The sequence below is a fragment of the Scyliorhinus torazame genome, chromosome 3, assembly GCF_047496885.1.
Source record: "Scyliorhinus torazame isolate Kashiwa2021f chromosome 3, sScyTor2.1, whole genome shotgun sequence".
NCBI lineage: Eukaryota > Metazoa > Chordata > Chondrichthyes > Carcharhiniformes > Scyliorhinidae > Scyliorhinus > Scyliorhinus torazame.
Window position 1 is genome coordinate 206,719,353 of NC_092709.1, and position 18,306 is coordinate 206,737,658.

Consider the following 18,306-nt stretch of genomic DNA (forward strand, 5'->3'; position numbering starts at 1 on the left):
GATTGCATATGACTACTAGACATTTCTCTGGGGAGCAATCCAGCTGGAATATTGATTGAAACTACAATCCAATCGTGTTTTGTGTGTCATAGCATTTAAATCCATAGAAACATCACTTAGTTCCTGTTATGCAGATTGTATACATGATAGCTTCTGATTTGTGTTCAGGTACAGCGAGTGAAGTAAGTTTGCCAAATGTTGCACATTTCAAAGTCTGGTTAAGGAAATGGCAGCATTACTCAGAAAAGCACTAAAGAAGGAGGTATTTCATCCAGATGGAGATCGTTTATTTGCTGTGATTGAAGTAATGACAGCTACACAGGAAGATGAAAGGTATTACCTTTGCAGTTCAGGTAACTTCAGCACTTATGTACAGTACCATATTGTCCTCATTATCGCTGTAAATTGTAAATACATTTTAGGCAAACTACGAGGGGATAAGTGTTAATTCAATTTAATCACAAAAGACTTTGTTTTAAGAAGTAGAACATGGTGAAATTATCAAATCCATTGAAACAGGAGCTAATGGTTTACCGTTTGAGTGGAATTTAAGCAAAAAATCCTCTATTTAAATAGGCTGTTCAGTTCCGAATTCATCGTCTGCTTTTTAATTGTTGTGCCTGCAGCTGCTCCCAAATCTTTTGGATCACTGAATTTTCAGGTTTTATTTTGATTGCGTTTTGCTCCCTATTAATTAATGTATAACTTTCTTGAACTGATGGATCTGTTTTATTTGCCTCATTGTGATGGTGTTTTACTTTATCTATTAGTTCAATCACTTTTCTGTAGCTTGCAGCTGTAGCATTTCAGCCTTGGTTGGGCACTGTTAATATCCCAGGAGAATTCTCTCAGTGACAACCAGAAACTGTTTTGTCTGATATCTCGCATTGTTTTAATTGCTTTTGACTACATTTTGTTGCTATTCTACAATATTCAAAAATGCATTTTAGAAATGTCTTTCATCATTCAAGGTTCTTTGCACATGGGCTGTACGTGTTCAGTTAGCTGATGGCAGCTGTGGTAGAGGTAGAAGCATGTCACATTTTTCCATCATTGACTATGTCACCACAGAAAGATCTCAGTGTAACTTAAGCCAAAAATGCAAATATTAAGTTGAAATGCAGCTTTTTATGTCTACTTGCTGTGGCTTAGTGATAGACAGCTGACCTCGGAATCAGAAAGTTGTCGGTTCAAGGCCCATTCAAGAGACTTGAACACATAATCTGAGGCTGGCATCTTAGTGCAGCATTGAAGGAAACTGTACAACTGGAAGTAAATATTTTGGATGAGACCATGTCTGCATCTGTAAGGTAAAACATCTCTCAAAGCAGTCTGAAGAAGAAATAGAGGCTCCACTACAATGAACATCGGTAAAGCTGATTATCGGGTCATTATCTCATTGCTGTTTGTGGGATCTTGCTGTTCACAAGTTGGCAGGTCTGTTTCCGACATGAGCACAGTGATTATACTTCAAAAATTACCTAATTAGCTGTAAAGTGCTTCGAGAAATTCTAAAGTCCTAAAAGGGTATTTTGCGATGAAGGAAATCATGAAGGTTTTAGGGGAATTCGGCCGGCTTTCGGGGTACAAGAGTGAGATGTTTGTGGTTCAGGCGAGGGGACAGGCGGGGTGACTGGGGGAACTGCCGTTTAGGTCAGTACGGGGTAGTTTTAGGTACTTGGGCATCCAAGTGGCGCGGGAATGGGACCGGCTGCATAAATTGAATCTGGCCCGGCTAGTGGACCAAATAAAGGACGATTTCCGGAGATGGGACTCACTCCTGTTGTTGCTGGCTGAGAGGGTACAAACGGTGAAAATGACGGTCCTCCCGAGGTTCCTATTTGTATTTCAATGTGTTGCTAACTTTAGCTGTTTCTTAATTTGACTCTATTTAATTACGTTTGCTCAAGAGTCGCCAGGTATCTTTCGACACTGCCACAAGGCTCAGAACCGAATACTGATCAATGACTCGATACACCAGTTAGTAAGCTCAAAAGCAATGCTCATTTATTTACACACAGTCAAATCTACTCATGCATAAACTCTGCAAACTAAACTACCACTATTACTAAAGCCTATACTTAGCTTCGGGTGCCCACTCAGTCAGAGGAACAATGGCCGTTGCACGGTTTATCATAGATTATCATAGAATTTACAGTGCAGAAGGAGGCCATTCGGCCCATCGAGTCTGCACCGGCTCTTGGAAAGAGCACCCTACCCAAGGTCAACACCACCACCCTATCCTCATAACCCAGTAACCCCACCCAACACTAAGGGCAATTTTGGACACTAAGGGCAATTTTTATCATGGCCAATCCACCTAACCCGCACATCTTTGGACTGTGGGAGGAAACCGGAGCACCCGGAGGAAACCCACGCACACACGGGGAGGATGTGCAGACTCCGCACAGACAGTGACCCAAGCTGGAATCGAACCTGGGACCCTGGAGCTGTGAAGCAATTGTGCTATCCACAAGGCTACCGTGCTGCCCTTTTTTTATTTCTTCTCTTTTCAAATTCAAAGAGATCTACACAAATAAATTTACATTTCCAAACACAGGCTGGCCAATCGTAGCCTACTAGTTCTGAGGCTGCTGGGTTGAGCTGTTTACAGGGTAGCAACTAGGAGCGTTTATCTCGTAGTGTGCGTTGACTTGGAACTTACTTGATCTGATGTAGCTGCTAGGCTGGTCTCTCTCTTCGCTGAGAGCCAAAGCCAAAGGAGAGAGATTCTCCCTGTGGAAATACCTTTTATACTAAAAAGGGCTTTGCGTGCTTTTGGGCGGGCCTTGAACTTGGCCTCAACTAATTGGGTCTTTCCCAATCGTCCGTATCGACATTCCTCCAGTAGAGGGGTGGTTCCCTAATCGCTGGGCATGTCCTGGGTGATTGTTGGTCTGCTTTGTTTTAGTCTCTTCTGGCGCCGGGGTGTCTGCCTTAACATTGTGTATCTAAATGTTTCCCTTTTGTCCCCGGAGATGGCTCATTAGTATGTAGATTGCTTAGCAGTTTCTGTCCTGTCTGAGAGCTTAAGGTTCTAATCAACAGATAGACCTTGCACCTGCTCGTTTCTTAGTATTGTCCAATTTTCCCCGTATTCTTTGCAAGTGTCCATTTTGTAATCGGGACGTGGCCACCCCAGATGGCTACACACCCTCATACTACTACGTCGTCTTCATCCTCTGACCAACCGGGGCACCTATACTTCGGCTCTACACTGTCCTATCCGATGCAACACAATTTTACCTAAACCATTTTAAATACATTCATTATCATAAAACTCTACAGGGTGCTATGACATTAATACATGCATTACAGAAAAATAAAAAAACCGGAACCTCTAACTATTCTCAATAAACTATCCTTATTCAAACAATCCAAAAATCTATACATCTCAACCTGTACAAAATAGCAGCACACAAATTTCTCTGGCCTGGCAGTCAGATACAGAGGTTTACATCTCTTTATTCCACAGAATACTTAAAGAAAATGGATGCATTTTAATCTGTTCCAATGGGTTCGGGGGTCTGGTGAAATCCGAAAATGGGGGACCTAAACCTGTATACCGGGGTGCGAGAGCGATATGCTCTCTTTCGCCATTTCCTAACTCTAAACGTTTGCACGACACTGCAAAGTATCGCCAGCACTAAGAGTGCTTCGACTACATATGAGAGTGAGTACCAGGTGATAAACATATCACACCAGGTCGGGGTATTGCTAGCTGTCGCGGGGCTAGTTATCTCGGGGTTCCGTGTATTACAGAGGTGAGAATCGTTTACGGTTTGTGTGGTAGGGGTCAGGGGGGTAGCGTCCGCGCGCAACTGAAGGGATCCCGCTACGATCCATGTGAACACGAAGGCTGTCTTCATCCTTGTCGGTCTTCTTCTTTGTCTTCCTCTGGGGTTCCTGGGTTCCGGAGTTCCGTGAACACAAGCATAATTTCTGTTATTATCTTGCTTCAGATCTCATATGTCTGTCTGTCTGTCCTTTATTGCCAATTTCCCTTTATAATTGGTCACCATCTGTGACTCCCTCATTTTTTTTTTTAAAGCAAATATTTGGACTAGACATCTAAGAAAAATACTGCCGTACTGCGAGCCGTCTCGCAGCCTGTGTGATTTACCATCCCAGTGTTTGAGGATGTAAATAGCATAGGGAAGCAACCTAAGGGTTGCCAAAACCAAACAAAAGCATTTCGAACGTAATGAGCAAAATGGGGTGCGAATGGCAGCACGGTAGCATTGCAGGCAGCAGAGCTGGCAGCGATTGCATATGTTGTAGACCACCCAGGCTCGTTCCCAACCCCAGCAGACATCTATTCGGACAGCTTGTATGTCACAGCTCCAGGGTCCCAGGGTCGATTCCGGCTTTGGGTCACTGTCTGTGCGCAGTCTGCACATCCTCCCTGTGTGTGCGTGGGTTTCCACGGGTGCTCCGGTTTCCTCCCACAGTCCAAAGATGTGCAGGTTAGGTGGATTGGCCATGATAAATTGCCCTTAGTGTCCAAAATTGCCCTTAGTGTTGGGTGGGGTTACTGGGTTATGGGGATAGGGTGGAGGTGTTGACCTTGGATAGGGTGCTCTTTCCAAGAGCTGGTGCAGACTCGATGGCCACCTTCGGCACTGTAAATTCTATGACAATCTATGGTATGGGCCGCGGCGGGTAATAAATGGGTGGAATCCCTGCGTAGGACGGTGATCAATGCCGTATGTGCTCTACCCGAGCGTAGCTGACCAGAGGGGGGTCCTCAGGCAGGGCGGGGACCAATGCCGTTTCTCCACTGCCTGAGCAACCGGCAAGAACGGGTAAGAATGTGGTCGTCGTGTGGGGCTGCCTCGAATTAGAAAAGCAACTATGAGTCGTGTTCTGTTGACAAACTAGTTCCTCTGAACTATTGTCTCGGGACAAACTTGTTCCATTAACAGCCAGGGGGCGTTAAAGAAGTGGTGACGTGGGGCCGTGAAAATTTTTGAGCTTACGAACAACACTTAACGTTAACGCTAACCAACAAACATTCAACAAACATGGTGCAGGTTCCATCAGAAAGGATACCGTATCTCTCCATCGATTCCTTTTTTCTCCATCATCTGGACACTTCACTGCTCAAAAGTGAACCGGGTCGCAAACGTTTGGTGGGAGTCAGACTCTACGTCATCATCGTCTCCCGGCTGCCAAACTCTTGACTGTAGTAACCGTGCTAAAGCTGCTTGGGGCGAATTGGGGTCCATCTCATCATTCCGGATGAGCCTGAACGAATTGTCTCGGTGCCAGAATCGTGTGTCGAGGTTGGAGCTACTATGCTTCAATCCGTAATCGTCGGGCGGTGGGTCTGGGTCAGGGGCTTTGATATATGTAATCGCAAATGGGTCAGTAGAATCATGCTCAGATTCGCTGGGAGTGGGGCCTGGTACAGGGGTATAGTCGTAACATGGTGTGTTGTGGCTATCGTCAACGTGATCTCTATCACTGTCACTGTCGCTGCTGGTTGAGGGAAGTGAGAGGCGGAGTCGTGCCTCTGGGGGCAGAGTTGAAGTCGTGCCTGAGGGCGGGCTGGAGTGGTTAGGGGAGGGTAGGAATACGTCATCTATGGGCGGGGCGTGATCGTCTGCTGCTATGAGCAGGATGTGGTGTGTGTAGTTATTCTGTGAGCCGTAAGCCTTGAGCTGGTTTATATGAAACCACGCAGACTTACCATTGGGATAGGTTATTTTGTATACTGAGGGGCTGACTTTCCGAAATGGAGTACGGTCTGGAAAATTTTGGGGAAGGAATGAAGTGGGGTTGTAAAGGGAAAGCATAACTTGTTGCCCGACTGTAAACTCAGTGGCGTGTACTGTGTTGTCAAAACAAGCCTTGCTCTGTTTCTTCCTGGTTCCAAGTCTCACTGCTGCGGCGAGTTGGGCTGCCTTTATGTTCTGTACTAGTTGTGTAACCACATTTTCATGCGTGAGGGCTGTGACTGCGGGGCTGGCCAAATCCAGTCCTAATAAATACTCAGTGCCTTTCATGGGGCGTCCGGTCATGAGGGTGTGGGGGGTGTATCCTGTGGATGTAGATACCGTGTTTCTTAAAAACATTAAAGCAAATGGGAGTACTGAATCCCAGGTGCTGTTATTCTGCTGTACCATTTTCCTGAGGGTGGCTTTCAATGTCCTATTCATTCGTTCTACAATACCACTTGACTGGGGGTGGTATGCGATATGGAACTTTTGTCTAATGACGAAAATCGTGAGGATGTTTTTCATGACACGTCCTGTGAAATGGGAGCCTTGATCGGACTCTATACTGCGTGGGAGTCCCCATCTTGTGAATATGTGGTGTGTTAATATTTTAGCCGTTGTCTTGGCCGTATTAGTTCGTGATGGAAATGCTTCCACCCATTTTGTGAAGGTGTCTATGGCCACCAACATATACTTGTAACCATTTCTGCACGGGGGTAGAGGTCCTATATAATCTATCGGGAGATTTGTCCAGGGTCCACTAACGGGGCGGGTATGACTAAGTTGAGCCTTTTTAGCATATCTGCTCTGGGCACAGATTAAGCAATTCTCAATGTAATGTGTGACATCGATTTTTAAATCAGGCCACCAACAAAGCGGTCTGAGGTGGGCTAGGGTGGGTTCAATTCCTTGGTGTCCAAGATTGTCATGGAACTGACAAATGATCTAGTTCCTGTCCTGGCTGGGAACTATATAAATGCCATCCTTTAAAATCACACCGTCGTGTGTGGTGTTTGCGTTTCTATATTTATCATACAGGGCTGGGAAGGTTCCCTTTAAAACTTCCCTGAGTTTCTCGTCCTCTTTCTGTGCCTTCGCTACTTCCTGAATGTTGGTCTGTGAGACCTGAACTGCGTGTACTGGGGTGCTTTCGGGGAGGGGGGGGGGGTGTTCCAAAAATAACCATGCCTGGAGCCTGCCTTCGCTAGGGCGTCTGCTTTAACGTTACCAGGGGGGGGAAGAACGGTGATGACTACGAACCTTAATTATTCCTTATTTTCTATCCTTCGCTGTCTCTAAGTAAGTAATGGAGCTGAGGGTAGGGGTTTACCGTCCGCGGAAATAAATCCTCTTGTTTCACAGAGTGGTAGGAACTCTGTCAAACTATTACAGACATACAAGCTGTCCGAATAGATGTCTGCTGGGGTTGGGAACGAGCCTGGGTGGTCTACAATATATGCAATCGCTGCCAGCTCTGCTGCCTGCAAGCCTAAGTGTCCTGGCAACTTTAATGAAATTTCATTTAAAGCGCGTCCCTGCGCGTCCTCTACATATATACCGCAACTGGTAATTCTCCATTTAACACTGTGGAGGAGCCATCCACATAAATCTTCAGGGGTGGGGTCTCTGGGGTGTACTACCTGTTTTCCTGGGAGGTGTCTTGGGAATAAATGGGCCTGTGTTCTGTTTCGTGGTGATGATCTCACATTCATGAGGGGTGCCTGCATACTGCAAATTATCGGCAAGGAATGTGTGGGTCTTGGTTCGTTTTACTGTGATGTCCCCTCCCTGTAAAAGAAGGGTCGAATGGGCTGCGCGGATTTGGCTGACTGTGCCATCCTTAAGTCGGCCGTCTAACAATAGTTGTGTCGAGGTGTGTTCTGTGAGGATGGTGATGGGGTTGAGTCCTGTAATGTAGGTGAAGTATTGTACTGCCCAAAAAACTGCGAGCAGGTGCCCTTCACAGGCAGAAAATCCTTGCTCTACGGGGTCTAACACGCGTGAGGCGTATGTTATGGGGCGTAATTAGTCGTGGCGTTCCTGGAGGAGTACGGCCGAAAGGGTTCGGTCGGTGCTTGCAACTTCGATTGCGTATGGGGAAAGTGGATCTGGGACCTGTAGTGCGGGGGCTGTGCTGAGTGCTCTTTTTAAAGCGTCCACGGCATCTGTATGCTGTGGAAGCCATTCCCAAGGTGCCTGCTTCTTGAGAGGTTCGGAAAGGGACGCTGCTTTAGTGGCAAAACCGTCAATATGGTTTCGACAGTAGCCAACCAGTCCTAAAAATGACCGGAGGGCTGAGACTTTGTGGGGAAGGGGCAATTTGACGATCGAGTCAATTCTCTTGTGCTCGATCTCGCGTTTACCATGTGTGATCACTGTTCCTAAGTAAATCACGTTTTCTTTCAGAATCTGGGCCTTCTTGGGGTTGACTTTATAACCAATTTCTTTTAGGAGAGCTAGGAGCTCGGCGAGAAGCGAAATGTGCTCTCCCTTTGTGTCTGTCTGTAGTAACAAGTCGTCTACCAGACAATTGGGGCGGGAAAATTTTGCTAAACCATTTGCCAGCTGTCGGTGGAAAATGGAGGGGGAGTTGTGGAAGCTTTGTGGAAGGCATGTCCACGTGTATTGGTGCCCTTGGAATGTAAAGGCGAATTTGTACTGGCACGCTTTAGCCAATGGAATGGACCAAAAGCCATTACTAATGTCCAAAACCGGAAAATAAATTGACTCGTGTCCCTGCTTGAGCATGGTCACGGGACTCGTGGCTACAGTGGGGGCTGCTGCTGGGGTTACTTTGTTCAGTTCCCGGTAATCAATGGTCAGTCGCCATGATCCATCCGATTTCCTGATGGGCCAAATTGGGGCGTTGTTTGTGGAGGCCACTGATCTGGAGACGCCTTGATCCAACAAAATCTCTATTACTTTGGAGATTTCTCCCTCTGCTTCCTGGCGAAATCCGTACTGCTTCTGGGGTTTAGGGTCGGGACCTGTAATGTTCACAAAGCCAGCCAAACTGCCACAGTCATGCTTATGCTGTGCAAATGCTGCTTTATGTTCCTGCAGGACTGCCCTAACCTGTTTGTCTGCACTAATTGCTCGAGGTTCGAACCAGAAGTCACCTACTGAGCTAATCCTATTTACGTATTCTCCTACTGTGAACGTGGCGGGGGCTCGTGCTGCCTTTTGCCATTTTCCAAACACACTTGTTAACTGGGTCGAAAGAAAGGTTATGGGAGCTCATGAAATCAATCCCAAGGATATGTTCTGCTGCCTGGGTTTCAACTAAAACTACGGGGTGCTTAGTTGTGATGTTCCCTATCTGTATTGCTACAGGGGCTGTGATGTGTCCCTGTTGTAAATGGCCTGTAAATCCACTGAGTGTGATGGTGTCTGTTGTGGGCCACGTGTCTCGCTGAAACATCGTGGAGGAATTGAGTGTGGTGCGGGACCCTCCTGTATCCCAAAGAAATTCTACGGGTTGTCCCCGGACTTTGCCTGGTACTACCGGTCTACCAGACTTGTCCCAAAGGGTGTCGCAGACCCAAGTTGGGGAGCCCGAACACCGTCAGTTGGTGTCGTTCATGTCTGCATTCTCTGAATGGGCGCGAACGCTATGGATTGGCTTTGCCCTATTCCTGTTTAGGGTGCCTGTCTGTTGGTTTCTTTGCTGCTTCTGGGACGCATTGCACTCTCGTGCAAAGTGTCCCAGCTGTCCGGCTGGGGTGGGCTATTCCTGCCCTCATTTAGTTCTGGTGTTCTTTAACTGGGTTCATCTCTGCCTACTCTTCATCGGGCGTTATAAATGCGGTTTTGCCTGCAATTGATTGCTCCCAAGCGTGGGACAATCTCTTCAAAACCCATTTTTCATTGTGGGCCTCATCTGAGGGGTCATAATTTGCGCAAGCTTTTCGTCCTGCTTCTGTGGTGTGGGAGACTAGAATTGGGGTCCATTTGGCCATATTATCTGGGGACAAATGGGCACGGCTAACTCTCCAAAAACTGCGGTGAAGTGAATCCACAAACGTCCAGCAAACACTGTGGGGTGCTCTGTTTTCTTTTGCCTACACTTATTTAGGCCTTCTACGGGGTCTCCTCTGTTAAAGCCGATCGCATCAAGGATCGCTGTGTGCATCTCTTGGAGTGTGCCTCCTCCTACATTCTGTGGGTCGGGAAGGGCTGCTATGACTGAAGGATCGGGGCTTAAAACTGTGAGCTTCACTTGCTCCTTTTCATCCAGGCCGTACATGGTAGCCTGTTGTTTGACTTTCGCGAAAAATTGGTGGGGGTTGGATGTGGGAAGGAACAGTGTAATTATTCCACACGCGTCCCGTAATTGAATCACGGTTAAAGGGGTTGTGTAAAGGAAATCTGCTTCTCCTTCTGCTGTGGCCCTGCGGTGTGTGGTTACAGGGTTCATAGGGGGGTGTTCTGCCTGTTCGGTTGGGGGTTGGGGTGCTTTCCTTTTCTGGGTTTTTTCCTGCGTACATGTCCCATGTACGTATCTATGGGCAGTCCCGTTCAATTCCTACCAGTCGGGGCCGTTTTCTTGATCTAATTGGGGTCCGAATGTACTGTGAAATCGATTTTGAATGGAAAGCAGAGATTGCAATTCTGCAATTTGACTCCGGCACTTTGCGTGGTCTACGGAGCTCTGCCTTTGTTCCGTTGTGGAAGTATGGAGTGCTCATAGGGCTGCTTTTAAATCATTGCATTGCTTCTGCAATTTCTCAACTTGCTGTTCTGTTTCTTGTCTTACCAAGACCGCACGTTGCGTGTCCTGGTAGGCCTTATCATATTGCATCGGAAAACTGTTCAAATGCGCGAGACAAGACTGATGTGCCCTCTTGGCATCATCAACCTCTCTGTCCCTTGCTGCTAACTGCTCTTTTAAATCTCGATTCTCCTTTTCTACGTCATTCACGTCTACCTCACTGGTTCGGTCTCTCTCCTCTATCTCTCTATGGAGCATCCTAACGACCTCCTCTGTGCCTCACAATTGTGCCAAACAGGACACGATTGCCATCGGCTTGCGAGCTTTTCCCAAGCTCTTCTTTGGATCTCTGACAGGTTCTCCCACCAAGTATGTCCGATACTCCCGGGTCCTATTTCTCATTATCGCAGAATTCACTCCAAAGGGGCCATCCTTTACCTTTGAGATATTTCCTGATCTCATCTTCCCAAACTGGACACTGTCCTACTCTACTGGTCGCTGCGACTTCGAATTCCTGGGGGTTCATAAGGCATTCCATGCCTTCATTGCCATTTTCTCTATCTAGGTTCTCTACTGAATTTGGAACAGGGGGCGATAAAGTGGTGATGTAAACACGGGTACGGCTTACGCTAATTTCCGGCCTACAAAACTCCCGACAGTTTTACGCAACAAAATCTCTCAGGTTTACCTTATATCCCTGTTAGTACGCATGCATTAACACACTTCCGAATCTCAGAGGCTTGATCAGTACTGTTTCGACGTTTGTGGTTTTTCTGTTCCAATTGGATTCTCAATTCAAATTTTGGGTTCTCTCGGAGTGGTTAGGCCACTTCTAAGTTGAGTCCCGTCAGATGTCGCCAGTAAATGTTGCTAACTTTAGCTGTTTCTTAATTTGGCTCTGTTTAATTACGTTTGCTCAAGAGTCGCCAGGTATCTTTCGACACCGCCATAAGGTACAGAACCGAATACTGATCAATGACTCGATACACCAGTTAGTAAGTTCAAAAGCAATGCTCATTTATTTACACACAGTCAGATCTACTCATGCATAACCTCTACAAACTAAACTACCACTATTACTAAAGCCTATACTTAGCTTCGGGTGCCCACTCAGTCAGAGGAACAATGGCCGTTGCTCGGTTCTGAGGCTGCTGGGTTGAGCTGTTTACAGGGTAGCAACTAGGAGCGTCTATCTCGTAGCGTGCGTTGACTTGGGACTTACTTGGTCTGATGCAGCTGCTGGGCTGGTCTCTCTCTTCGCTGAGAGCCAAAGCCAAAGGAGAGAGATTCTCCCTTGGGGAATACCTTTTATACTAAAAAGGGCTTCGCTCGCTTTTGGGCGGGCCTTGAACTTGGCCTCAACTAATTGGGTCTTTCCCAATCATCCCTATCGACCTTCCTCCAATAGAGGGGTGGTTCCCTGATTGCTGGGCGTGTCCTAGGTGACTGTTGGTCTGCTTTGTTTTAGTCTCTTCTGGCGTCGGGGAGTCTGCCTTAACATTGTGTATCTAAATGTTTCCCTATTGTCCCCAGAGATGGCTCAATAGTATGTAGATTGCTTGGCAGTTTCTGTCCTGTCTGAGAGTTTAAGGTTCTAATCAACAGACAGACCTTGCACCTGCTCGTTTCTTAGTATTGTCCAATTTTCCCTGCATTCTTTGCAAGTGTCCATTTTGTAATCGGGACGTGGCCATCCCAGGTGGCTACAAATGTCTCCCCATTTTTATTCCGCGTTCCTTTTTTAAGTGGGTCAACAGGGTGATCTGGGCGGGCAAGACACCGCGGGTAAGGAAGGTAATGCTCGAGCGGAGCCGGGGAGAGGGCTGGCTGGCGCTGTCAAACTTCAGTAATTATTACTGGGCGGCTAACATAGCCATGATCAGGAAGTGGGTGGTGGGGGAGGGGTCGGTGTGGGTGCATATGGAGGCGGCTTTTTGTAAGGGCACCAATCTGGGGGCATTCGTAACTGCACCTCTGCCGCTCCCGCTGGCACGGTACTCCACCAGCCCTGTGGTGGTGGCAGCCCTGAAAGTTTCGGGCCAGTGGAGGCGGCATGTGGGAGCCGTGGCAGCATCGGTCTGCGCCCCAATTTGTGATAACCACCGGTTTGCCCCGGGGAGTATGGATGGGGGGTTCCGGATGTGGCGGAGAGCGGGGACTGAGAGGATGGGGGATATGTTCACAGAGGGGAGCTTTCCGTGTATGAAGGTGCTGGAGGAAAAGTTTGGGCTGACGAGCGGAAACAAATTCAGATACTTGCAGATGCGGGACTTCCTTCGTAAACAGGTGGCAACCTTCCCGCTCCTACCACTGAGGGGGATTCAGGACAGGATAATTTTCAGAGGGTGGGGAGGGGAGGGGAGCGTTCCAGACATCTATAAGGAGCTTATGGGGTCGGAGGAGACGCAGACCGAGGAGCTGAAGCGTAAGTGGGAGGAGGAGCTGGGAGGTGAGATAGAGAATGGTTTATCATAGAATTAGAATTTACAGTGCAGAAGGAGGCCATTCAGCCCATCAAGTCTGCACCGGCTCTTGGAAAGAGCACCCTACCCAAGTTCCAGACCTCCACCCTATCCCCATAACCCAGTAACCCCACCCAACACTAAGGGTAATTTTGGACACTAAGTGCAATTTAGCATGGCCAATCCACCTAACCTGCACATCTTTGGACTGTGGGAGGAAACCAGAGCACCCGGAGGAAACCCACGCACACACGGGGAGAATGTGCAGACTCTGCACAGACAGTGACCCAAGCCGGGAATTGAACCTGGGACCCTGGATCTGTGAAGCAATTGTGCTATCCACAATGCTACCATGCTGCATTTATGGGCAGACGCGTTGAATAGAGTCAACGCGTCTGTAACATGTGCCAGGCTCAGCCTGATACAATTTTAGGTTGTTCACCGGGCTCGCATGACAGTGGCCAGGATGAGCAGATTCTTTGGGGTGGAGGACAGGTGCGCAAAATGCACGGGAGGACCAGCGAACCATGTCCACATGTTTTGGACATGTCCAAAGCTTCGGGGATTTTGGCAGGGGGTTGCGAACGTCATGTCCAAGGTTTTAAAAACAAGGGTGGCACTGGGTCCAGAGGTGGCGATTTTCGGGGTGTCGGAGGATTCGGGAATCCAGGAGGAGAAAGAGGCAGATGTTCTGGCCTTTGCTTCCCTGGTAGCCCGGAGACGGATACTATTGGCATGGAGGGACTCAAAGCCCCCAAAGTCGGAGACCTGGCTATCGGACATGGCTAGCTTTCTCTGTATGGAGAAAATTAAGTTCGCCTTGAGAGGTTAACTGTTAAGGTTCACCCGGACGTGGCAACCGTTCGTCGACATCCTTGAGGAAAATTAATCGTCAGCAGATGGCGGGGGTGGGGGGGGGGAGTAGTTTAGGTTAGAGTAGGGGGGTAATAAGGGTGGGACCTGTACGAAAGGTAAACGGTTTTTGCACTATGTTTATGGTTTCATGTATCTTGTCTGTTTTGTTGTTGTTTCTATACCAAAAATGCCTCAATAAAATGCTTATTAAAAAAAAAAGGTATTTTGCAGATGCACGTCTTTCCTTTTTACTCAGATTATATGAAAAGGAGAAACATTCGTACTAAGATTGTAGTACAGGAGATGGCACGATCTAGGCCTGGTGCCCAGTGCTAAAAATAACACCCAAAACAAGTAAGTCTGCCCACACGAGGTTTAGGGCCTTTAATTTATTAATGGCTCAGATTTTGCGATCAGTGGTGCTCACCACTGACATTCAAATAAAGAATTCTTGAGCGAGGATCCCACCCACCATGAGTTGCTGTGGACTTTAAGAAATGTCTTTCAGCTTTAAATGTTCTTTGCACATGGGCTATAGGTGTTCAGTTAGCTGATGGCAGCTGTGGTAGAGGTAGAAGCATGTCACGTTTTTCCATCATTGGCTATGTCACCACAGAAAGATCTCAGTGTAACTTAAGGCTGATTTGGGCAAAAACAGCAGGCAGTTGTGGGTGTGTCTTACACGCACAATGTTGCCGCAATAAAAAGGCATTAAATAATCATATTTTTACTATGCATAATTAACTGTACAAAATTAAAAGTGTAAAACTATTTTTAAAAAGTAAAATAAGTTTAAGCATGAATATCGATACGGTAGACAAGGGAATTGTTCGTATTAGTTAATGGTACCAGGATAATATGGGACACAAATTTAAGATTTTGGGCAAAAGGTGCAGGGGAGTGGATGTGAGGAAAAGCTTTATAATGCAGCGAGTGGTAATGACCTGGAATTCACAGTCCACAAGCGTGGAGGAAGTAGAGATGATCAAAGATACGAAAGGAAATTGGATGGGTCTTTGAAGGAGATAAACTTGCTGTGTTACAGGGATAGAACGGGTAGTAGGACTGCCTGGATAGTTCAGCAGAGAACCCAGTGGCTTGCATTTCTGCTGTACATGATGCTGTGAGACGATACTGACTCTAAATCACTTCAAAAAGTCACCTTCAAAAAATCCGATAAATCATGCGAAAAAGCCACTTGAGTACAAGATTTGTCAGATTATTGAAATGTTCATGTCAAGAAATGTTCAAAATATCAATTGATTTTAACTTTTAGTATGTGTGGGCCTCCTTATTAAGTATTTGTGAGTTGACAGGATGTCTCCATTGCCTGAAAATACAGGTGGAAAATTTAAAATTATAATTAATTCAGAATTATTGGGCTACAGTCCAAAGATGCATTGATTCCATACTTGCCATCTGAAGTAGTGAATCTTCATGAGGAGTTTTGGTTGACCCACGGATAAGAACACCATAATGTGCATCGCACTCTGAATGTTACAAAGCCATTCCAAAATCCCGTAGCAACAAATGCCACTGCTGATGGCAGTGCAAAAGTCGACCATTTTTTTCCATATTTTGAAAAGGGACATGGGATTGAGTGAAGAAGTGGGATTTGCCTTAAATATCACCATCTTCATGTTCAGTTTCTGTCTGTAAAATAAAGCAGATTAATGGTGTTGCTCGTTTTAGCCTTAGTTTACTTATTCTCATTCGGTCACCTTTGCTCTTGAGTCGCCAGGTATCTTTCTGATACCGCCACGTGGTTCAAGTCCAAGTAATGATTAATAATGCAACACACCGGACTTCCGGTTGCGGCAGGGATGAGCTAGCCGCACGTTTCGGCGGCTCCAGCTCCGACGGAACTTCGGCCGTAAAACCCGGTGCAAGGCGCGAGGGAAGGGAGCCCCCCCCGAAAGACGGAGGGAAAAACCGGCGGCGGCGGCTGCAGCCCAAAGAATCTGCAGCCAGAAGATCAGAGAGAGAGAGAGAGGGAGTGAAACAAAATGGCGGCGGAGAAACCACAGGTGACATGGGAGCCTGAGCAGGACGAGGTGGTGAGACGGTGCGTGGACCTGCTGAAGAAGGAGGTAATGACCCCGTTGTTACAGGCAATTGAGGGGCTTAAGGAGACTTTAAAGACCCAGGAGACGGAACTTCGCGTGGTGGAGCAGAAGGTGTCAGGTATTGAGGACGAGGTCCTGGGCCTGGCGGTCAAGACTCAGACGCACGAGGCACTTCATAAAAAGTGTGCTGACAGGATTGAGGCCCTTGAAAATGGAGCGCGAAGGAAGAACCTTAGGATACTAGGTCTCCCGGAAGGTGTGGAAGGAGTGGACTGTGGAGCGTACGCAAGTAAGATGCTGAGCTCACTGATGGGTGCTGAGGCCCATGCGGGCCCCATGGAGGTGGAGTGGGCAAATCGGATCCCGGCGAGAAGACCAAAAGCGGGAGAACCACCAAGGGCGATAATAGTGCGATTCTACCGCCTTAAGGACAGAGAAGAGGTCCTGAGATGGGCCAAAAAGGTGCGGAGTAGCAGATGGGAGATTGCGGTGGTAAGGATCTACCAGGATTGGAGTGCGGAGGTGGCGAGAAGGAGGGCGAGCTTCAACCGAGCCAAAGAGGTTTTGCACAAAAGGAATGTGAAGTTTGGGATGCTGCAGCCGGCAAGACTATGGGTCACGCATCAGGAGAGACAATATTATTTCAAGACGGCGGAGGAAGCATGGTCCTTCATCAATGAAGAGAAACTGGACCGGAACTGAGGGACTGATGCTGCAGGGAACTGTTATTGTTGTTATTATTGTTTTTGTTAATGGGATGGTGAAAGTTAAGCGAGAAGTAAACAGGGAAGGGGGGGACACTGGGGAAATGTGGGCGCCAGTGAGGGGGGAGAGGCGGGACATAGTCAGAGAATGGGGAAGGAGAGGGGGAGGGGAAAGGGAGCTGCGCCATAAGAGGCGGGACAGGTAAAGGGATGTTCCCGCGCCAGAAAGAATAAGGCGGGAAAACAGGCGCAAGGCGGATGGGAGTTCCCTCACACCGGGGGGGCCGAGGAGCGAGCAGGAGTAGCCGGGGTCAGTTGAAGCAGCTGACTTACGGAAGTGATACGGGGGAGCAATCAAGCTAGATATGGATCTAGCGGGGGTGGGGGGGGTGGGGGGGTGGGGGGGTGGGGGGGGGAAGGGGACAACTGGGTTGCTGCTGCGGAAATCCAAAAGGAAATGGCTAAAGAGAAGGTGGTCGGGGGCGGAATGCGACGCTGGGGGAGCGAGCGGGAGCGCGGAGTTGGGATATGGGACTGGCCTAGAGAAGGTAATGGCTAGTCGACACGGGAGGGGGGCAGGTAGCCCCCCAGTGAGGCTGATCACGTGGAACGTGAGAGGCCTGAATGGGCCGATAAAAAGGGCCCGAGCGCTCGCGCATTTGAAAGGACTAAGGGCAGACGTGGTTATGCTCCAAGAGACGCACCTAAAGGTGGCGGACCAAGTTAGGCTAAGGAAAGGATGGGTGGGACAGGTGTTCCACTCAGGACTGGACGCAAAGAACAGAGGGGTGGCCATTTTGGTGGGGAAACGGGTAGCATTTGAAGCAAAGAACATCGTAGCAGATAGTGGAGGTAGATATGTAATGGTGAGTGGTAGGCTGGAGGGAATGGAGGTCGTGTTGGTTAATGTGTATGCCCCAAATTGGGACGATGCGGGGTTCATGAGACGGATGCTGGGGCGTATTCCGGACCTGGAGGCAGGAAATTTGATTTTAGGAGGGGACTTCAATACGGTGCTGGACCCGGGGCTAGATAGATCCAGCTCAAGGACTGGAAGAAGGCCGGCAGCGGCCAAGGTACTTAAGGGGTTTATGGACCAAATGGGGGGAGTGGATCCATGGCGATTTCTTAGACCCAGGGCTAGGGAGTATTCCTTCTTCTCCCACGTCCATAAAGTGTACTCCCGGATAGATTTTTTTGTTTTGGGAAGGTCGTTGATCTCTAGGGTGGAAGAAGCTGAATACTCAGCCATAGCGGTTTCGGATCATGCCCCACATTGGGTGGACCTGGAAGTAGGTGAGGACAGGGAGCAGAGAACACTCTGGCGATTAGATGTGGGACTGATGGCGGATGAGGGAGTGTGTGCAAGAGTGAGGGGGTGTATCGAGAGATACCTGGAGGTCAATGACGACGGCGAGGTCCCTGTGGGAGTGGTCTGGGAAGCACTAAAAGCGGTGGTCAGAGGAGAGCTGATTTCTATTGGGGCCCACAAAAGGAAAACAGAGGCCAAGGAAAGGGATAGATTACTGGGGGAGATTTTAAGGGTGGACAGGGAATTTGCAGAGACCCCGGAGGAGGAGCTGTACAGGGAGAGGAGACGACTCCAGACCGAGTTTGACCTTCTGACCACCAGAAAGGCGGAGGTACTGTGGAGGAAGGCACAGGGGAGGAGGTATGAATATGGGGAAAAGGCTAGTCGCCTGTTGGCGCACCAACTGTGAAAGAGGGCAGCAGCGAGGGAGATAGGAGGAATTAGGGATGAAAGGGGAGACACCGTGCGAAGGGCAG

At 48.2% G+C, this 18,306-nt stretch overlaps 1 protein-coding gene across 1 annotated transcript in view; it reads left to right on the forward strand.

Annotated features, from left to right (window-relative positions):
* The first annotated feature begins 226 nt into the window (after window positions 1-226).
* LOC140409410 (exocyst complex component 1-like) overlaps window positions 227-18,306 on the forward strand; it is a 49,397-nt gene continuing 31,317 nt past the window's right edge. Inside the window, exon 1 of the mRNA XM_072497852.1 lies at window positions 227-353. Within this exon, the coding sequence (XP_072353953.1) occupies window positions 227-353 (127 nt within the window). The remainder of the gene's footprint in view (window positions 354-18,306) is intronic.